The sequence below is a fragment of the Crocuta crocuta genome, unplaced genomic scaffold (assembly GCF_008692635.1).
Source record: "Crocuta crocuta isolate KB4526 unplaced genomic scaffold, BGI_CrCroc_1.0 scaffold113, whole genome shotgun sequence".
Classification (NCBI taxonomy): domain Eukaryota; kingdom Metazoa; phylum Chordata; class Mammalia; order Carnivora; family Hyaenidae; genus Crocuta; species Crocuta crocuta.
Window position 1 is genome coordinate 1251911 of NW_027530368.1, and position 21500 is coordinate 1273410.

The 21500-nt window shown below is 49.9% G+C and overlaps 2 protein-coding genes across 2 annotated transcripts; one reads left to right on the forward strand and one right to left on the reverse strand.

Annotated features, from left to right (window-relative positions):
* The first annotated feature begins 82 nt into the window (after window positions 1–82).
* Window positions 83–18244, forward strand: LOXL3 (lysyl oxidase like 3). The gene is given in 15 exon segments (XM_077766230.1): window positions 83–159; window positions 1525–1849; window positions 3683–3846; window positions 4486–4564; window positions 4567–4690; window positions 14837–15056; window positions 15290–15470; window positions 15603–15757; window positions 15997–16164; window positions 16301–16463; window positions 16667–16910; window positions 17002–17117; window positions 17197–17333; window positions 17430–17541; window positions 17726–18244. Coding segments are annotated over 14 exon segments (2250 nt in total). The 5' UTR covers window positions 83–159; window positions 1525–1536; the 3' UTR covers window positions 17800–18244.
* Window positions 18230–21457, reverse strand: HTRA2 (HtrA serine peptidase 2). The gene is made up of 8 exons (XM_077766231.1): window positions 20900–21457; window positions 20594–20798; window positions 20310–20504; window positions 20037–20069; window positions 19714–19819; window positions 19483–19552; window positions 18696–18791; window positions 18230–18588 (listed from the first exon to the last, which is right to left on the reverse strand). Exons 1-8 carry the CDS (start codon window positions 21403–21405, stop codon window positions 18423–18425), a joined length of 1377 nt encoding a protein of 458 aa, XP_077622357.1. The 5' UTR covers window positions 21406–21457; the 3' UTR covers window positions 18230–18422.
* Window positions 21458–21500: the final 43 nt, after the last annotated feature.

Below are 21500 nucleotides of genomic sequence, written 5' to 3' on the forward strand. Positions count from 1 at the left end.
ATGTGGGAGGGCTCAAGGGGACAGGGCAGGGACGAAAGAAGAGGGGGGGAAGAGGGGGGGTCCAGTCTCCCCTGGCCGAGCGCTTTTTTTGGGAAGTCCTAGGACTGATCTCCAGGACCTGGACTCTTCTCCCAGCCCCTAGGGCCCCGCTCAGCCAAGGTAGGGGGAGTCACGCTGCTGCGGAAAGAAGGGGAGTTTCGGATGGGAGGATGGTGGAGGGACCACGAAAAGGGGTGATGCGGGATGGGGTTGAGGGGAAACCAACCCACTGAGGGTTGTATCATTGTTAAAGAAGAGTGAAACAGAAGAGTGGAGAGAGGAGGCAGATATTTGGCGGGGTGGGGGGGAGGGTGGGGCTCCAGGATGTTCCAAATAGGGCAGCCGTGAGGGCCCTAAGGCTGGAGGCTCCTCTGTGAGGCCCTACCACTGGGCCCCCAAGCCAGAATGTCCCCAGAACAAAGCTGTCCTGTTGTGTTGTTTGTCTGAGTTGGGGGAAGCATGTTCAGGGGGCCTCTTGCTGAAGAGGGGCTGTTCTCAGCCCCAGACAGAGGGAAGGCCTTGGCTGAGGAGCCGATTGGCGCCCTGGCCTCCCGTTGCCCAGTGACAGCGATGGCAGTGTTGGCAGGAGGTCTGGACAACCCCACCTCACTCCCCTCCCAGCTTGAGGCCTGGCCCTCCTGGGCCCCTTGACCCTGCAGGGCATGTGAGAGCCTGTGTGCTGGGTAGGGTGTGCAGGGGATTCTCCATACATTCTGGTCTCTGCCCTCTCTGCCTTGGAATCTGGCCAGATGGGGCTCTGGGCTTGGCTCCCATTCAGGAGCCTAACTAAGATCTGAGGTTCTCCTAAACCCCCTTGCCAGCTTCTCGCCACAATCAGTAGCTGTCTGCCCTCTCCCAGTGGCTGAATGGAATCATCTGGGTCCTTCCTGCCTCCCCTTGTTGGCTCCCGCCAGCCCCTCTCCATTGCTCTGTGTACCTGGCTCTCTCACGATCACCTTCTATCCTTCTTTCACACTGTCTCTCTCTGCTGTCTCTGTTTGCTCCCGCTTTGTTCCCACCGCTTCCTTCCTCTCACATCCTGTCTGGGTCTCCCTCTTGCTCAGTCTTCTCTCTTTCTTTGGAGCATTCTCTGCCTCTTGGTCTCTACTCACTCTCTTTTGATCTCTGGGTCTCTTAGACCAGTGGGTGGGGGTGATGGAGGTGCCAATGACAGAACTAGGAAAGGACATTGTAGGACAGAACAACCGATGGTGACTGTTTTACTCTGTACAAAAGGGAGGGAGAGACTCTATCTCTGGGTCTCTGTCTCTGTCCCTTCCTAGTCTGCACCTCTCTCACTGTGTTTTTGCTCTTGTTTAGTTTGTGTTTCTTTCTCACTTAGTCCACGGGTCCCTGTCTTTCTCTCACACTGTCTCTGACTCTGTCGTTATTCAGAATTTCTCTTCCAATCATGACCTCTCTCTGGGACCCAGGCCTGACTTCATCTGTGATTTCTCTTACACACTCTCTCTCTGGGGCACCCAGGCCTTCCCTGCCATGCGACCTGTCAGTGTCTGGCAGCGGAGCCCATGGGGGCTGCTGCTCTGTGTGCTGTGCAGCTCATGCCTGGGATCTCCATCCCCATCCACGGCCCCCGAGAAGAGGGCTGGGAGCCAGGGGCTGCGGTTCCGGCTGGCCGGCTTCCCCAGGAAGCCCTTTGAGGGCCGAGTGGAGATACAGAGAGCTGGCGAGTGGGGCACCATCTGCGATGACGACTTCACACTTCAGGCTGCCCACGTCCTCTGCAGAGAGCTGGGCTTCACAGAGGCCACGGGCTGGACCCACAGTGCCAAATATGGCCCTGGAACAGGTGAGCAATGCTCCATACATGGCCTAGGTATTGCCTTAATGCAAGGAGAGGGAGCGTCAGGATGGCACAGGCACAGGGACCTGGTACACCCAAAACAGTGTCAAGTAAACCCATGGGTGACAAACCAACCAACACAGTTACTTCCCAGACCTGTGGACCTTAAGCTGGTCAGTGCCTTCTCTGAACTTCAGAGGCCCTATATGCAAAATGACTAGATGATCTCTAAGTTCCTTCTTTCTGCAAAAGTATGATTCTACAAAGCCACGTGCAAGGACAGCCCTGATACAGGTGAGCCCTGTGCAGTCAAAGTACAGTTGGTTTGATGGAAAGCTGAGAGCAGATAAATGATGTCTGGTTTTCCCAAAGCCAGAAAGAATCACAGATAACTGCAGCTGACCAAATCAGATTATAGGCAAGAGCTGCAACCAACAAGCCGGAACTAAGAGTAAATATAAGACAAGAATGAGTGTGGGTAGTAGTGACTCAGGAGGAATTCTGAGACCTGAGGATGCTTACATTGTATGAGCCCACAGTGGGACTGATGGACAGAAGCTGGTGCAGTCTGCAGCTAATCCCCCACTTCCTACTGGCTGGACCACTTCTGGAATAAAGTGTCACTTGGAGGTGCCGAGTTTAAAGAGAGACAGTAGAAGGACACCTGGGTGGCTCAGTCGGTCAAGCGTCCAACTCTTAATCTCAGTTCAGGTCTTGATCTTGGGGTCATGAGTTCAAGCCCATGAGTTCAAGGTCCTGCTGGGCATGGAGCCTACTTTAAAAGAGAGAGAGAGAGTAGAAAATGGAAATACTTTCAGAGGAGAGCTGCCCAGATGTGAAAGATTGGAAGCCAAGTTTCAAGAGGGAATAGCTGAAGAAACCAGGGATGTTTGGTATGAAAAGAAAAAGCTTTGGAAAGCAATTACATGAAGGTTGTCTCCAAATATGAGGACAGTCATTTAACTGAGGGATTTTTCTGAATGGCATCGAAGGACTGAATCAGACCTTGGAGGACAGTCATGGAGAGTCACAAGGACTTTGTGATGGTTCCAGTGGCCTGGTGGGGCAGGAAGTAGGTATCCCAGCAGAAGCTGGGGAAGTCCTGTCAGGATATGCATGATAGGCCCTGGCCATTGGCTGGGACAGACAGTCCCATTAGGTAGAATCCCATGGCCTTTGGGGGCGGGGGAAATTGGATCCATCCCAACTCTGAGAAGTCAGTAATACTCATTTCAGGATGGTCCAGGCAGAGAGAAAACCAAGGGGCAATGTAGTAACACAGACAGGGAAGACCCATGGGAGAAAGTGAGGCTGAAATGAAAGGATCTTAAAGGATCTTAGATTTCTAAGTCTCACAAATGGCTCAAACCCTGAAGCCCCCATGTATCGGCTGGGTGGTCTTAGGTTACTTAACTTCTCTGAACCCCAATTTCTTTATATAAAAATGGTGATAACGCCTCTGGCAGCTCTAAGAATAATCATGTCTATACATACATGGCAGAGTGCCTAACACAACACATACTTGGTTAACTGTGGCTATCATTGAATAGGTCAGGACTGATCAGAATTTCAGTGTTGACTCTCAGGTTTTTATTCACCCTACCAAATTCTTGAGTATCCCCAGATCACCACTGACCCTCCATCAATCCTGTATTCCCTTCCCTATTCCCTTCCTGGGTCTCCTGTCTCTTTCACATCCCATTATATAAACAGAAAGACAAGATCATCAAGCCAGGTGTGAGGCCTCCATGGTCACCCTCCCGCAAATCCCCACCACTTACCCTCCTCCTCCATCCTGCCGCCACAAGCCTCTCTATCCCCTCATCTCTCCCTCCACAGGCCGCATCTGGCTGGACAACCTGAGCTGCAGTGGGACTGAGCAGAGTGTGACTGAGTGTGCCTCCCGGGGCTGGGGGAACAGTGACTGTACCCATGATGAGGATGCCGGAGTCATCTGCAAGGACCAGCGCCTCCCCGGCTTCTCGGATTCTAATGTCATTGAGGTCTGCAGTTCGTGTACACACACACACACACACACACACACACACACACACACACACACACCACCCAGAAGGACCAGAGAGGGCTGTGGGGTGGTTATATGTGGTTAGAGGGGATACTGGAAGGTAGGGGATCCAATATGCCCATGGGATCTTTTGGGTCGCTGTGAGGCCGAGGGGGTGGGGACAAATGATAGAGCTCCTAGGCATATGAAAGCCCAGGGTTGTTTTAGCATTAGCATTCAAGTTACTAAAGCCGGCGGGCGTCTCTCCAACTTCATCCCTGGTCCCCAGGGCATCTCTTGCTCTCCACCTCGTCAGAGGTTCCTGCTCTCCTGGAACATCTCCCTTCTGATTCTCTCCTACTTCAGTGCCACTCCCTCTGTGAACTCTCCTTTGTGCTCCGGGCCACCTTGGCTCTCCTTCCTCAGCTTGCTCAGCACCCGCAATCGCCTCTCAGAGCACGACATGTCTTTCCACTCTCGTGCTTGCAGGAAAGTCTTCTCAACAGAGAGCGCTGTGTCAGCCCCTGCTCGCCACTGTCTTCACAGCAATCACGCCGATCAGGGTTCCTTAAAAGTAGCAGGGCAAATAAAAAGTCGCTACTGAGACTCTGTCCTCTGCCTGTGGTTCCATCCCCAGGTAGAACAGCACCTGCAAGTGGAGGAGGTGCGACTTCGGCCGCCGGCCGTGGGGAGGGGCAGGGGGGCCCCGCCCGGGGCCNAGTCAGGCTTCCCGACGGATGGTCGCAAGTGTGTGACAAAGGGTGGAGCGCCCATAACAGCCACGTGGTCTGCGGGATGCTGGGCTTCCCTAGCGAAAAGAGGGTCAACACGGCCTTCTACAGGTGAAGGGGCCTGGGCGCTGGGCGGAGCAGACTGGGATGGAGGGGTGCTTACTAGGGAGCAGTATCTCGACCTCTGAGAGGGTCCGGGGCTCTGGAATAATGGGGGAACTATCGAGGCCCATTCGAAACTGGAGAGTTGAGAATTTTATGGAACCATGAAGGGCTCCCCAGGGCGGGTCCGAAATGGGGCAAGCGAGGCTCCTGCTCTCTTAGGTCCGCAGCCAGGGCGGGGCTAGTGGCGGCCGGTCGCGCGTCCAAACCGTGACGCCCTCGGTTGGCAGGCAGAGTCTCGCCTTCCCGGGGCGCGCGCAGAGCCTGGCGAGGCCACGCCCAGCGGCCTGCCGTGTCGCGGGCGGTTACGGTTACGGCGCGGGCGCGGCCCCGGGGCCCGACGTCCGAGTTCAAGGAGCGCGCGGCCGCGCCCTGCGGAGGCGGTCCCTGGGTGTGTCCAGCGCCGGGCTTGGCGCGGGAGTCCCCGCCAGAGGACCAAACCCTGAGGGTCGCAGGGCGCCTGGAGAGGTGGGGCTTGCCCTCGGTCTCGGCCGTCCTCGAGGCGCGTCCGTGAGCGCTGGAGCCCTCTGGACTCTCGACAAGTCTTCCAGAATATCCTTTGGCCGAGGCGCCCGACCCTCTCCCACCTGCCCTGGAGCCCTGGGGTATGCGTAGCCCTGGGCTACGAGGGTAACGGATCACACTAGTAAACAGCTCTCTGCTTAGCGTGCCTCGCAGCCCTGGAGCATCATATGTGGTCATTTTGAGGAATTTGGAAAGCTTTACAGTCATTCTAATTTATTCTGCAAGCTGAAATCCTTTTTTCCCCCTCAGCTCTTACTTAGTTAATTATTGCAGAAAGACTTCTTGACACCTAGGTTAGCTTCCACTGAGCACACTGCTTCAGACATGGCCTGATTAGAGCAGTGTACAGTAGAAATGCTCAACTTTGAGTAGAGCGTGCCCAGATTTTGTATGCCTTTCTGTTGAGGGAACATCCCACTGTTCATATTGAACTGGTAGTATATGAAACCAATTCAGATCTTCCCTTATCCTTGATACTAACAGAAAAGCCTATTTGAACCTAAATCTATGTTGAGTTACCCTATTACGTTAGTTTGATGCATCATTTAAAAAACGTTTCAAAGCCACAATGAACCCATGAGATTATCTTGAATCTTGGCATTATTTTCCATTTATCATCCCTCCCAGCCTCCTCTGGAGTATATAGAGGATAGCTATCTTCTGGTTTCATCAGAGTGACTGTTAAAATTATTGAAATATTCAAAACTAAAGTCTAACCTTCCTTCCTCATCAAGTCTTTACTCACTACTTGTGAAATGTTTTTTCCACTAATTGGGAACAAACTGAACACTACAATGATGTAGCCAACATTTCACCATTTTATCTATAATGAAATCGTGGGAGATTTTGTTAGTCTTCCTTAAAATCTAGATATTATGTTGATGGCCGTTTTCCAGCCTTCCAATTTAGAAATCTTATCAAAAAAGGAAATCATGGTGGTTTGAGCTAATTTTTACTGAAATCTTTCTCGGTCTCTAAGCATCTCCCTATTTTTTCCCCACTGTTCACAAACTTTCCATTTAATAACTTATTCTAAAATATTATTCTTTAGATTAAGGAATCCTTTTTCTTCTTTTTGAAAGTAAATGCATTATCCACCCTCTAGTCTTTTCCATACTTGCTCAGATTTTCCTTGCCTTGGCTCTCAGACACATCCGAAAGTTCTTTCAGTCCCAAGGAATATACTTTATCTGGAGCCTGGAGACTCAAACTGTTTTCAAACAGCTGTGTGCTGTGTTCCTTTGCTATTATCTGTCTTGGGGCTATACTTCTTTCTGTGTGCTTGTTCTTTACCTTCCCTGACCCCAACATCAGGTTCTGAAAGACTCTTATTACAATTTAAAAAGCAGGGATTTCAAGTGAAGAGCGTAGCGTGAACAAAGGTGAGGAGATTCATTCAGTCCGCATTTATTTATTGTCTACTGTTGTAGACACTAGGGATTCAGCAGTAGACAAAACACAAATCTCCCTATCTCATGAACTAGGGAAGAATCAGAAAATAGTAAAATTTTAAAATGCAAGGATGGCAAAGAGTGTAATGGATTAAAAATAAAGCAGGAAAGCAGTTGGAAAGTAAAAGTGGGGTTGCGGTTTTAAGAAGAGCCGTCAGAGAAGGCCTCTTTGAAAAGGCCGTCATTTGGGAAAAGATTTAAGGGAGGTGAGGGCACAAACTGTAGAAATCTAGACAAGTGTTGACAGGAAGAGGGATGATAAATGAAAAGATCCTAGGGGGCAGGGGGAAAAGGGTTGGGGGGGTGAAGAGTCTTCCTCCTGGAGGCCACTGGGGCTGCAGCAGAGTGAACAAGAGAGAAGATGATAGGAAAGGTGATATAGCAGAAGACAGGGAAAGAATGGGAAGCCCGATTGCATAGGGCCATTTGGGAGGACTGGCTTATACTCTGTGGGAGATAAGGTTTTGAACAGAGGTGTGACATCTGACTTCCATTTTTAAAGTATTATTTTGGCTGCTTTAAGAATAGACTGTGAGGGATAGGGTGAAATCCAGGAGGCAGAGAAATTAGTTAGGAGGTTATTGTATCCTGAAAGCTGAGTACAGAAAGTGAGGGTGATGGTGACCAGTGAAAATGGTGAAAAATTATAAAATTCCGTGTGTATGGGTTGAAGGTAGAGGCAACAGAATTTGCTGATGGATTTAATATGATGGGAGAGAAGGAGAGTGATTAAGGTTCACTCCAAGGTTTTGAGCCTGAGCTAAGTATGGAGTTGGCCTTACTTGATAAGGAAGACAGTGGGTGGAGCATGTGTGAGGATTGGGGGGAGGAGTCTTGTATACTAAGAACTTAGCTTTGGACTGGTTTAATCTGAGGTTCTTTGAGACACTGAAATGGTGAGTCTCAGTATCAAGCAATTGGGTATATGACTCTAGAGTTGCTGAATAAACATATTTTAAGTCCTGAAACTGGACGTCATCAAGGGAGTAAGTGTAAACAGGAGAAAAGAGGCCCAAGAACTGAACAGAGACCTTAACTGTTATGTCAGGAAGATAAAGTGAAATGCAAACAGTGAGGTGAGGTAGAAAGACCAGGCGAGCGAAGTGGCCTCTAACCCAAGTAAAGCGCTTCAAGGAAGAGACAAGGAGTGCCATCACCTGAGTCGACGCTGCTGCTGGGTCTAAAAGCACAAGGACTGAGAAACAATGCTGGATTCAGCAAAATAGAGTCATTGCTGACCCTGACAGATTTGACAGTGACTAGGATATTTTTCAAAAGACAGTTGACTCAAGTAGAAGGATGTGCTGAGAAATAATGGAAGGCAGATCTGAATGCATAAAAGCCAGAAAATGGAACACTTTTGATCCCAGATTGGAGAGTCTGATCTTTATCTTATGGAAAAATTAAAAATAAAAGTATTTGTGTGGGATGATGATAAAATAAGACCAGTGTTTTTAAAGTTTACCTGATAAAACTTATAAAGTTTTAAAGTTTACCTGATAAAGCGAATTGGAGGAGGAGGTTCTCGATGCAGTAAGGCTAGTTAGGAGCTTGTTTTAAAAACGAAGCTGGTTGGGAAGGTGATAACAAAGAGGGAGAGGAATGAATAGCTGTCGGATGTCTGGTAATATAAAATAAGAGAGAGATACCTGAAATGATCCTGAAGCTGCTTGAGAGAAGGGTGGCACAAGCCACCAGGCATCTCTGGGCTTCGAGTTAATATGGACTAATTTTAAAAGTGAGCCATCCTTGGGATGTTTGAGACCCAGGAATTACCTGTAGGTATGCATGGCTTGATGTAACTTTCAGAGATCAGAAATATTTGTGTAGATCTTGGAATCTGTTACTAAGTCTAGGATATGAAGGCTGGAGAAGGACGCATACTAAGACCAGACACCATTCTTAGTAAGGAGAGAGGTTGTGGGAGTCCTGAGAGCTCTGTGATGGAGATATGAGATAGACTTCCTTTCATGGCCAGATCACACAGAGGGAGCATTCTCATGTGTAGTACACTCATAAGCAAGATCATTTATTAAGAACTCCACCTTCCGTAAAGAAAGAGGATACATCTGCTGGCTTTTGGAGGAAGCCAGTAAGATTTAAGGAATGAGAAAATCAGAGTGTGTGCATTTATCATTTTTCAACTTGGTTTTATGGTTCTTCCCTACAACATGTGAAAGTTGTAGAATTTTAGAAGAGGAAAAGAGTATAGAGATAATTGAACCCCTTCCTGCCCTTTTGCTGGAAAAGAGGTTCTAAGAGCGTAAGTGCTGAAAGCTATTTACTGAACTCCTGCTATTTGCAAAGTGCTGTGCAAGGTGCTGAGAACACAGAGGTGCTGAGAGATCAAGGAAGACCTCACAGGCTACACTAAGGATTTGGGTCTTTTTGATAAAAGCAATGGGAAGCAACTGAAGTGTTTTCATGAGCAGGGCGTAAGAGGACACGATCAGGTTTGTGGCCCAAAAAAACCACTCTGACTGCATTTCTGAGAATGGTGTGGAGAAAACAAGAGTGAGTGGACTGGAGAGATGTTTAGGAAGTAAGACTGACATGACTTGTCCTGGACTGACTTTGGGAACCAAAGACGAAAAGTATCAAGGTTGATTCCTAGGTTTCTGGAGTGGATTTTGCTGAAAGAACTATGGGTTTATTTTTTGGACCTACATTACATTTTAGAAACATTAAGAAGGCAGGGGCGCCTGGGTGGCTCAGCTGGCTGATTGTCTGACTCTTGGTTTCAGCTCAGGTCATCATCTTGTGGTTTGTGGGTTTGAGCCCCGCATTGGGATCTGTGCTGACAGCATGGAGCCTGCTTGGGATTCTCTCTCCCCTTTCTCTCTACCCCTACCCCACCCTCACTCTCTTGTTCTCTCAAAATAAACTTTTAAAAAGTTTAAAGGCAACGGAATACACCAGGTTAGGTGTAAATGGGAACATAGAAAAGAAAGGATGTGGAAGAATGCCATAGACAGGGCTCCAAAAGTGTAAGTGACTAGCTAGAGGAGGAGCCTGCAAAGAAGACCAAGAGAGAACAACCAGAATGAGGAATCAAACCAGACTTGTAGTGTTAGGACAGCCAAGGAGGAAGAGGAGGACAGAACAGCAGTGTCAGATGCTGCCAAGAGGTAAACATGATGAAGACTGAAGCTGTCTACTGGAATCTGTTCTTGCAGAGTGATGGGGAAAACCAGGTAGGAGTGGGTTAAGGAATGAGTGGTAAGAGATAAGTTATAGAAGTGGAGTGTCAACAACTCTTGACAATTTTTTTATGAAGAGGAGCAGAAATATGGGGTGGAGGTGTGTATATGTGTATGTGCGTGTGCGTGTGAGGGAGAGAGAGAGAGATCTGAACATGTTTAAAATGATTCAATTGAGGAGAGATTGTATTCGGCTTCTCAATTTAGGAGAAAAAAGATCCTAAAGGATGGAATTCAAACCCTCTAAGGGAGTGGCCTTAGAGGAGAAAGATGATTGGATGAGAAAAGAGAATGTAGACACGGGTAGGTTTTTATGTTTGATGTGTTGAAGGAACAAATTATAAGGGGAAATAAGCACATTTGTAAATGTGCAAGTGTAAATCAAAATAAGTATCAGTACTGGTCCTAAATAAGTACCAGGTCCTTAATATAATCCGTATTGTACCTTATAATATATATAATTGTATATGCCATATGATGTATAATATAAAACTTTATAAATAACTTAGAAAAGAAATACTTTTAAATTCTAGATAATACATTTTTTATGTTTATATATTCTAAGAGAGAGAGCGCGCGCGCAAGAGCATGCATGTGCAGTGGGGGGCGGGGGGAAGAACCCCAAGCAGGCTCCATGCTGACAGGGTGGGACTCGATCCCATGAACCATGGGATCATAACTTGAGCCAAAATCAGGAGTTGGACACTTTACTAACTGAGCCATCCAGGCACCCCTAGATAATACTACATTTTTCTGAGTCCTAGTTGGAGGATCAAGATAATCTTGAAAGAAAACATAATATACATTTCATTTTAGACATGTTTGAGAAAAAGACATTTGGAGAAAAAGTTTCACCCTATACTTAGATGATGAAAGGTTCTAAACTCTTAGTAATGTCTCAAGAAAGGGACCCGAGACTTATTGTGCACCTTTTCTTAAGAATGTTGGACATAGTGGATATTTTGGCAAAAAGACCAACTAAATGCATCCTGAGGAGGAAGCCAGGGCAGGAAATACCAAGCAACTTTAGCACTGTTTCAAATTTGTTTATTAACATCCAGTGCATCTGCACATAGTATACTATGTCCAGATATGACTCCTCAAGAGAAACAAGAGTAGGAATGTGTTTAAAGAAGGAATAACTAAGATGATAACAGGGAGTCTCAGAAACTTAGAAGAACAGATAGGCAAAACCTGCATTCATCTGTATATAGTTGGACAAAACAAAGAGGGGGCCAAAAAAAAAAAAAAAAAGTCTTTGAAATCAAAGGGAGAAGGAAAGGAGAAACAGATCTAGTTTCCAGACCTTAGACTTAAGGCAACCTCTTGAAGAATAAAATAGGTCAAATATTTAGGCCAATTAAAAAGAAATAAAGTTTTAGAACTTATTTCTCTGGACGTAAGTTTGGAAGCTGAGCTTGGTTTGTGAATGACTAAAGCATATGGGATTTAATGTGGGCAGGAAGGATGCTGTCATCCTAAGCCGCCTGGCTTCATGCTCCCCAGTCAAATCAAGTTAATGTTTTTGGACATCCAGCCTTGGTGCTTGGTCTTAGTGCACTGGCCTCAGACCTGGAAATACCAGAAGTCAAAGAGCATCCAAGGATAAAAGCCAGTCAGCCTTCAAATGACCAGGCCATTTCTCTCTCCTTGCCTGGTCAGTCTGGCAATCTTATAATCCTTACACCCTTCTACTTATATGCTTCCCCATAGGCCTCCCCTGAGGTTTAGATCAACCCTGATATTGCCCCTAGTCCTCATTTTCCACCTACCCTAGTGTAATCTCTGCGGGTGCTGGTACAGGGGCTCTTATCAGCCTGAGTCCATGGGTTTCACTACTGCTCATCAGAGTGGTTTTGTGCGCGTGAGGCCAGACAGCTGTGAAGGGTAAACTCTTGGGAGTATCTGATGTTGTAACACCCTGTTGACTTTCCAACTTTCCTATTTGGAAAAGAAATTTGCCTCTGGCTGCACCAGCCTTTCCCACTTGGTTCTAGACTGTTCTTGACTCTGCTATTGTCTTATCCTCACAGAAAGTTGAGGAAGCGAGCGGCCAAAGCCTCGGCCCGACGCCCCAAGCCCCTTGGAAGGTAATGGGGCAAGAGCCCCGGGACCTCCTGCTCGCCCCTGTGGCCACAGGAGGTGGATGGATGGAAGGCAGCCTATCCATGTCCATCCCAGAACCCAAGCTGATGAATTAGGGATATAACTGCACAGTGGCCATTCCAGGGGGGTAGGGAAGGGGAGGGGAGGTAGGCATGGGGATGGGCAAGCTTTGACCTTAGGGTGCACAAAGAGGAAATAATGTAGGAATGGCTGAGGAGAAGCCTTCTCATCTTTATACTTCCCCCGAACAGCTTAGACTCTAGCCTCAACCACCTGCATGCTTCCTACCCCCCTTAATTCAATTCACCTACATTCTCATTCTCTCTCCTCCTTTTACCTAATATCCCCTTCTCCCATCACCCCCTGGACTGACTGGATTTCTCCTCATGGTGTTGAATTCACAGTGCAACAGGAGTTCCTAAAATAGAGTTCGGTGGTGTGCAGCAGTCAGTGTATGTGGAAAATCTGCCCCCCTTCACTTTACTCCCCACTCTGCATAAAGTGTCCTTCCCGGAAACGGGGAAAAAAGCCAACAACAAAACCCTCTACCTTTCCTGGGCCATGTACCTAACCACTACCTCCACTAACTTCTTTCTCCTTTTTTCAGACCAATCACCAAGCTTAAAGTCAAACCCAAACCCCGAGTGGGCAGGGGATCAATCAAGAGGTAAATGAAGTTCAGGCTGGGTGTGCAGAGAGGGAGAGTGCAGAGTGATGATGAGTCAGGGCAATTGGGCTGTGGTCAGGAAGGGGTCTAAGAGGCCCCCACCAAGAGGTGGAGGGGCAGCAGTAGCTATTAGAAACTACCTTCTAGATGAGTCACTGAAACATAAACTGATGCTGGCCCTTATGCTCGTTTCTGGGGAATTATGCTTATCACGGGATTTTTTAAAGTCTTGATAGAAGTTCATCCACTGATAACCCCTGTTCCACATGATTATTTATATTCCTCCAGTGAATTCTAGCAGATACTCTGGCACTTTCTCCTTCAGATGCCTTACTTGCCTCTCCCCCAAGAAGTTAAGTTTGCCTAAGAGATCAGTGTTCCCATCTTAATTATTTTAAAAATAGGTGCTACCTGCTTGGAGATAAGACTCATGATCCCCTCTGGAAACTTTGCCAGGGATGGGGTTCAGATTATAGCCCCTGTGTCTCTGGCCCAGTTGACACAATTTTTCTTGTGGGCTCCTTCAGAACCCAAGGGAGTGGAGAAGCTTTCAACCCCAGTGATTACCTCTCACTAGGTTTCCAAAGGCCATTTGCACATGAGAAGTCTCCCTGATAACTTCAGCAGTGGCTGAGACACAGAGAATTCATCCATTTCTTCTGTCCCCTCCTCTTTTCTGCACATTTTGGGATCACCCAGTGGTCTCTGCTGGCCCTCCTTCTCCAGCTTCTCCTTCTGGTGGCTTCAAAGGAGCTTGGAATTTGGAGATGCTCTTGTAGTACCTTTTAGCTAAAGGTCACCTGTGCCCAACATGGCCATGCTCTGGCCTTCCCTGAACACCAAATTCAAGGGCACATTGCTGTTTTTACTGTGTCCTTTGTGGGGAAAGGGGAGGAGGGAGTTTAGAAGAGCAAAAGCTTTTTCCTGTGATGGCCTCTTTGAGTTTTATTTTCAGCAAAACAGGACTTTGGGAGAGTACCTGATCTGTTTGCGCTTCAGAATCCACTGGTCCTGAACCTCCAAAGGTATTCTATAGTCTCCAGGCTTCCTCTGTCTGTTGTTTATAAAATTTTCTTCCTGTCTGCATCTTCTTAGCCAATGGCTATAAGTCATCATAACCTTCCTTCCTCTGACATCAAGTGATGGGCATATTACTGCGATAGTTCATTGTCAAGCCAGCCTCATAGGCTCACTCCACCCATAGCAGCCCTCCTCTCTGGGCACTGCTCTCATCACATGCCTCACTGCCATCTCTTACTTTGTTGGTGTCAATACACCAGTCCCCTTCCTTTTCTCAAGGCTTCTCTCTGAAGGGTTTCCAAGGTTTAACATCTCTAGTTTAGTCCCATTTTCATGCTTGGGTGCTACAGAACATTCTTTCTGTTATGTTTCAATTGCAGCAGCATGGACTACCTCATTAAAGTTCAGCTCAGGTCTGGAGAGATCTCTACCATTCTGTTGTGCATATTCTCTCCTCTGGTCATGTGGACTCTCTAACATTTGCTGTCTTGCATTTGTACATCTTCATTCCCACGTGTGCCAACCCCAGTCCTTCCCTATGTCCACCTTCTGGTATAATCTTCTCATAACTACCCATCATACTCTGGCCTGGAAGACCCTCTAGCCTCTGAGAAGACATCTAGACCCAAGATTTACTCAGTTCTTTGCATCCTGACTCATTCAGTTATTTCAGCCTCAGCGTAACAGAAGGATGTGCTCACGCTGACTCTTCAGACTTCCTGTTTGTGTCAGCTACTCCCTCCTGCCCATCTCTTCTAACTGGGCAGTCCTGGCTTTCCACTCTCTTTGCACAGCGGCCTCAGCCTCAGCCTCCGTTAGGGCCAACAGCCTGAAACCATTTGGAGCAAGGTTTCTGTCAGGCAAGTCAAGACTAGCCATCCTGCCCATACTGGTCTTCAGCTGCAGGTCCCCAAGGACCCTCCTGTCTGGGTAATCTGGGCTCTTTCAGCCCGGAAACTTGCCATTCCCTTTGTCTACGGAGGGAAACATAGCAGAAAAGAAGGGAAAAGGAGGGATAAAATGGTCCTGAGAGGTTGGGGATGGGAGGCATGGAGGGGAGGAGGGTTGTCGGCAAAGAGGCAGGAGCATTGTTTTACCCTACTGCACCCCACTCCTGTCCCCCCAGGCTGCTGGCCCAGCGGCAGCAACACTCCTTTGGTCTGCATGGGGTGGCGTGCGTGGGCACGGAGGCCCACCTCTCCCTCTGCTCCTTGGAGTTCTATCGTGCCAATGACACCACCAGGTGCCCTGGGGGGGCCCCTGCGGTGGTGAGCTGTGTGCCAGGCCCTCTCTACGCAGCATCCAGTGGCCAGAGGAAGCAACAACAGTCGAAGCCTCAGGGGGAGGTGTGTGAGACAGTGACTATAACCTTCCCCACCCCAGGTGGAGAACCCCCTAGCCTAGCCAGCCCCTGACTTAGCACAGCCCTGACCTTTGAGGACAGAGAGGAACCTCTCAGGGGGTGGGCCACAGACCTGAGACCACTCCCTCCCTCCCAACAGAATCTCCTTTATCTCCCAGCCCGCTCTGTGCTGACGTTTCCATTCACTGCTTTTGGGCACATCTCTCTCCCCTATAGACCCGAGTGCGTCTAAAGGGTGGGGCCCACCCTGGAGAGGGCCGGGTGGAAGTCCTGAAGGCCAGCACGTGGGGCACAGTCTGTGATCGCAAGTGGGACCTGCAGGCAGCCAGCGTGGTGTGTCGGGAGCTGGGCTTCGGGACTGCTCGAGAGGCTCTGAGTGGTGCCCGCATGGGCCAGGGTGAGGGGGATGAAGATGGGAGGAAGAGGGAAGGAGGAGGTACATACTCTCCTGGGGGGTATGGTCCTTGGGAAGGATACCCCTGGGCAGACAGTGAAGGTCCAGTTATAACCTCCTGATCTTTGACCCTAGGCATGGGTGCTATCCACTTAAGTGAGGTTCGGTGCTCTGGACAGGAACCCTCCCTCTGGAAGTGCCCCCACAAGAACATCACAGCTGAAGACTGTTCCCACAGCCAAGATGCTGGAGTCCGATGCAACCTGCCCTACACTGGGGTAGAGACCAAGGTCAGTTATATTCCCGGTTTAGTCCAGGAATCTTGCATTCTATCCAGTCCGTCACGATCTTCAGCCTGACAGCTTCCCAGCCCACTGTCCCAGGCCCCTGCCATCCTGCAGCTCCCACCTGATGCCCCCACTTGCTAGCCCTTACATGCCTCTGAATCACCCTTCAGCCACATACCTGTTACAGACTCCCACTACCCCTCCAGAAAAGCTTACCCGGAACTTCCATTGTGTCACTACAGATCCGACTCAGTGGGGGCCGCAGCCAACATGAGGGGCGAGTGGAGGTGCAAATAGGGGGACCTGGGTCCCTTCGCTGGGGGCTCATCTGTGGGGATGACTGGGGGACACTGGAGGCCATGGTGGCCTGTAGGCAACTTGGACTGGGCTATGCCAACCATGGCCTGCAGGTGAGTGGGAAGCAGAGGGAAACCAACACAATTGCCTCCAAAGCCTGTGTTCGGGGCAGAGGACTGTAAAAATGAGTCCGTTGGCCCAAGAGGCTGGATAGTGGTGCCTCACAGAAACACCAACATGTGTCCCCAGGAGACCTGGTACTGGGACTCAGGGAATATAACAGAGGTGGTGATGAGTGGAGTCCGCTGCACAGGGTCTGAGCTGTCCCTGGACCAATGTGCTCATCATAGCACCCACATCGCCTGCAAGAGGCCAGGAACTCGTTTCACTGCTGGAGTCATCTGTTCTGAGAGTGAGTGAGGGATAAGGCGATACAAGCCAGGGAAGGGAAGCTCTGGACCACCCCCCCTGAGGGAAAAAGAGCTGTAATCTGGAGGGGTGCTCCTTCCCCGTGAAGAAGCAACCTCTCACACTCCACAGGGGGAGTAGAAGCACCTGCATCTGTCCCCACTCCTCAGCAGTGACTTCCAACACTCTGCTCCCTTCCTTGTGCAGCTGCATCAGACCTGCTGCTGCACTCAGCACTGGTGCAGGAGACCGCCTACATCGAGGACCGGCCCCTGCACATGCTGTACTGTGCTGCAGAAGAGAACTGCCTGGCCCGCTCGGCCCGCTCGGCCAACTGGCCTTATGGCCACAGGCGTCTGCTCCGATTCTCCTCCCAGATCCACAACCTGGGACGAGCTGACTTTAGGCCCAAGGCCGGGCGCCACTCCTGGGTGTGGCACGAGTGTCATGGGTGAGAGAGTCAAGTAGAAGGGCAAGGTCACTGGAGATGGGGCAAGGCTGCTGGGGGCAGGGATGGAAACAGGGTTCCCTTGTCCCCACAGGCATTACCACAGTATGGACATCTTCACTCACTATGATATCCTGACCCCCAATGGCACCAAGGTGGCTGAGGGCCACAAAGCTAGTTTCTGTCTGGAAGATACCGAATGTCAGGAGGGTAAGTTGGACCTAAAACAGACTCCAGTATCTCCGTCCCACAGCCTTGCCTCACACTGACCTATGCCAATCCCTCTCAGATGTCTCCAAGAGGTATGAGTGTGCTAACTTTGGAGAGCAGGGCATTACCGTGGGTTGCTGGGATCTCTACCGGCATGACATCGACTGCCAATGGATTGACATCACAGATGTGAAGCCAGGAAACTACATTCTGCAGGTGCCTGGGGCCTGAGATCCAGCTGGCAGGTGGGAGTAGTGTTTATTAACGATCTGAAGACTGCAACTGGTCAAATTAACTTTCTCCCACTCACAGGTGGTCATCAACCCCAATTTTGAAGTAGCAGAAAGTGACTTCACCAACAATGCAATGAAATGTAACTGCAAATACGATGGACATCGCATCTGGGTGCACAACTGCCACATTGGTATTTGATGGGAAGAGCAGCCCAGAAGGACTGGGGGATGGGAAGGAAAGGCCTTAATTCTCTTCTCCCTAAGTTGGTTCTGTGTCTTCCCACCCTCTTCTGGATCTCCCAGCCTCTCCACTTCCACTCACCCTTCCCCACCATGGGTCCATTTCCCTGCCTAAACTGCCCATTCACCTTGCAGGTGATGCCTTCAGTGAAGAGGCCAACAGGAAGTTCGAGCGCTACCCTGGCCAGACCAGCAACCAGATCATCTGAGGTGCTGCCACCCTCCTCTGCAAACCACCACTGGCCCCTAGTGGCAGGGGTCTGAGGCTACCATTACCTCAGGAGCTTACCGAGGAACCCCTGATGTCAGCAGGCCAGCCATGCTCTTCCAGTGTGCGCTATGGATGTGGAACCGTCAAGACGAAGTTCTCGCCCTCCTTCCTAGGCCAGCTGCCGGATCTGTGGCTAAGCACGGGGTATTTTTGCTCCCAGACCCAGCACTGAGTCAAGCACGCTACAAAGAACAGCGCCTCACTGACTGTCCAGAACAACAGACAGCAGGAGCTCATTTTCTTGAATAGGGAGGTCAGAATGGTCAGCTCCAGTATCTCCCCTAGGTTCAGGGGGGATACAGCTTTACCTCTAGCCTCTTCATGGGGGAAAAGATCAGTAACCCCCGCCCTTATTTTTGACTAAAACATGATGCTAGGTATAATTTTATTTTATATAAAAAGCATTTGTGTGATTCCTCAGAGCCCAGGGATTGGTGCTGGTGGTTGGAGGGACCTGCCCCCCACTGGTTCATTTATTCCTCTGTCCAGGTACCCTCAGAGCCTAGGCCAGGAAAGCAAGGTGGAAATCAGAGCAGGAGCCTCAGAGTCCTGCTGACCCACTCATTCTGTGACTTCAGGGGTCACATATAAGGTCAATGTTTCTGGTCCTCGCCGGATGCGCACTGCTAGCTGGGATTGGGTTCGAACAGCTTCATAAATATCTTCAGCATTTTGTACCAGCTGCTCCCCAATGGCCAAGATCACATCACCCGGCCGTAGACCAGCCCTATGGTGAAAGACGGACAGAGAGAAAAAGGAGGGACTAGACAGCCCAGTTCAAGGGCACATGCACGCTTCACCCATCCCCACCTCACAACGCAGTCTCTTCCTCACCGGTGTGCAGGGGAGTCCAGGATGACTTTATGGATGAGCACACCATGCTGAACATCAGGGAAGCTTGGTTCTCGAAGCTGTAGTTCAGCAAGGATGCTGAAAGGACATAGATCATCACCCTGTTAACCACACCAAGGCACTCTCCCTTGGGTTCACCTCAAATCTCTCATCAACACACTGACAACTGTATGAACAAGGGCATGCACTAGATACTCCAGATACAAAGGCAATTCAACTTCTGCCTCTCAAAGTTAGGAAGTAGGACATGTATATAAAAAGTAAGTAATTCCAAATGACACATACTACTAAATCAATAACACTAATATCATTCTAGAATTCTAAGGGAAGCTTTAAGGAGAAAATAGAACTTAACCTGGACCTAGAAGCATGGTTCTTGTATTTAACTATATAAAACAAGAATAACATAAATAAAAACATGAGAGTAGGAAATCAGGTTGGCTGGAACAGAGTATATTCATGGAAGAAGCCAGATCTGGAAGGCTGAATTGGTGACAAATGGAAAATGGCTCCTGAACAAGTTAATGGCCTGAGGTTTTTAAATCAAAGCAGTAGCAGGATGCAATCAATCTGGTAGCAGGTGTGCAAAATGGATTGGCGTGAGAAAGTCAGGATGATGAGAGAGGACAGCTCTTCTGATAGTTCCCAAGTGTAAGCCGACTAATCTTAGATAAAGATAAAATTTGATAACAAATCTCAACAGAGATGCCAGTTGCCCACCACTGAGTACACTGGTAGTCCTATAGGTCACTACTCTTAAAGCTCATACCTGGGAGTCAGGGTCAGCATCATCACACCAATGTAGCGGCGCTGGGACCCACTGATTCCAAACCAGGAATCTGTGATGGAGGAACAAATGAGCCTCATTCAGCTACATGCTTCCTTTTCCTCCCTTTCCTCCCAATAGACCCCCTCCCCACCCCTCCCCTGCTCCAGTAAGGCCCAATGAATGCCCTTCCCACCACTTAAAGGAATCCCTTCCCCCCTAAGCCAGGCTCACTCTTCTTTTCCCCACGATGCAGAAACTCTCGAAGGCGATCAGAAGGAATAGCAAAGGAGATTCCGGCTGTGACCTTCATGGTATTCACTCCGATCACCTCCCCATCCTGCAGGGATAGAGCCCACTATTCCCTAGCCCAAATAAATAGTAGGAGATGGAGATACCTGAACAAGAGCAGCAGAAAGTATTGGGGAGCTGGGGAGATCTGGTTGGATTTGGGGAGATAACCAACCGGAGACTGCTCAGAAACTTGACAAGAACACACACCCCTTCTCACACTGACCTGGGGCAGGGATTCTTGGAAAGAAGCATGTCCCACTCACCAGGTTAACCAGAGGACCTCCAGAGTTTCCAAACTGCAGGACAAGGAGAAAATATGGAAGAGATCCAGGGACTCTATGCCTGGGGGCATAACCAGGATGTAGGTACTTTCTCCAAATTCTCTCTTTTCCCAGCCCAGCGAGAGTGGCCACATATGTGCAGCCAAACCTCTGTATATAAACTCATCCACCATCTATCACAGTTGGTCCCTGTCCCACACAGCCTTTCCCCAAATCCCCAACCTAGTTTGTCATTTCTCTCACAGCAGGACGCACATCAATAGCTGCATCAGTCTGGATGTATTCCACATTGGTTTGGGGGAGGCCCAGGTCTCTGGCTGGACGCTGAGCAGAGCTGACAATGCCAGAAGTGATCGTATTCTGCAGTGCAAAGGGACTTCCCATGGCAACAACAAACTCCCCTTGCCGGACATCGGCTGAGCGTCCCAGGGGTAGTGTGGGAAGAGGATCCTACGGGAGAACGGGTATAAGAGATCCGTCACCTAGATATGTGACCAAATTCACAGCCCCAACCAGACCCGGCCTGCCCAGATCCCAACCTTAGTCTGAATCCTCAGCGTGGCAATATCTGCCACGGGATCCACAGCTGTGACCATGGCCTCATATGTGTCGCCGCTAAGCAGCCGCACACGGACTCGGCGCCGATCAGCCACCACATGAGCGTTGGTTACGATGAGCCCGTCAGCAGCCACCACGAATCCTGAGCCATTCGAGATAGGGACTTCGCGGCCGGAGAAAGGGTGCCTGGGATGGAGAGAAAGCAAGGATGTGAGGAGGCTCAGACACCTAGCTCGCCCGCCCCTGAGCCCGCAGCTTAGGTGCTTCCTGCCCTTCCCCGCCGTTACCGGCCCAAGATCTCGATATAAACCACGGCAGGTGCTGTCTTCTCCACCACGTCTGCGATGAAGTTGTACTGGCTCCGGGGAGAGGTGGGCTGTGAGCCAAGGACCGAGGCGAGGACCGCTGGAGGACCCCGACCCCCGCCCCACAATAACAACAGCACTGCCCCCCCAGCGCCCAGCGCCACCGCCAGCCATATGCGCGAACGGGTTCCAGGGGTCTCTGAGACCTCCCGGGCCCTGAGATCCGGGGATCCTGCAGTCAGCCGTGCTCGGGAATCCGAAGTCCCCGACGTCAGACACGTCCGTGGTTCAGGGACCCCCCCAGACAACCGGGCCCAGAGACTGAGGGTCCCATAAGTCACTCGGGCCCGAGGGTCAGGAGTTCCTGACGTCAGCAAGGCCCGGAGGTCAGGGGTCAACAGGGGCCCCTTCCCCCAGGGAACCCCCCCAAAAGCCCGCCATCCCCAGAGGTTCCAGCATGCACCCCGCCCCGCCCTCAGTGCAGCCATCAGCTCCGCCTCGGCTGCCTCCTCGCCCGCCCTACACAGAGGCGGCGCCCTGGACGCGAGCTGGCGGACAGCGGGACGCGGGGCACGCTGGTACC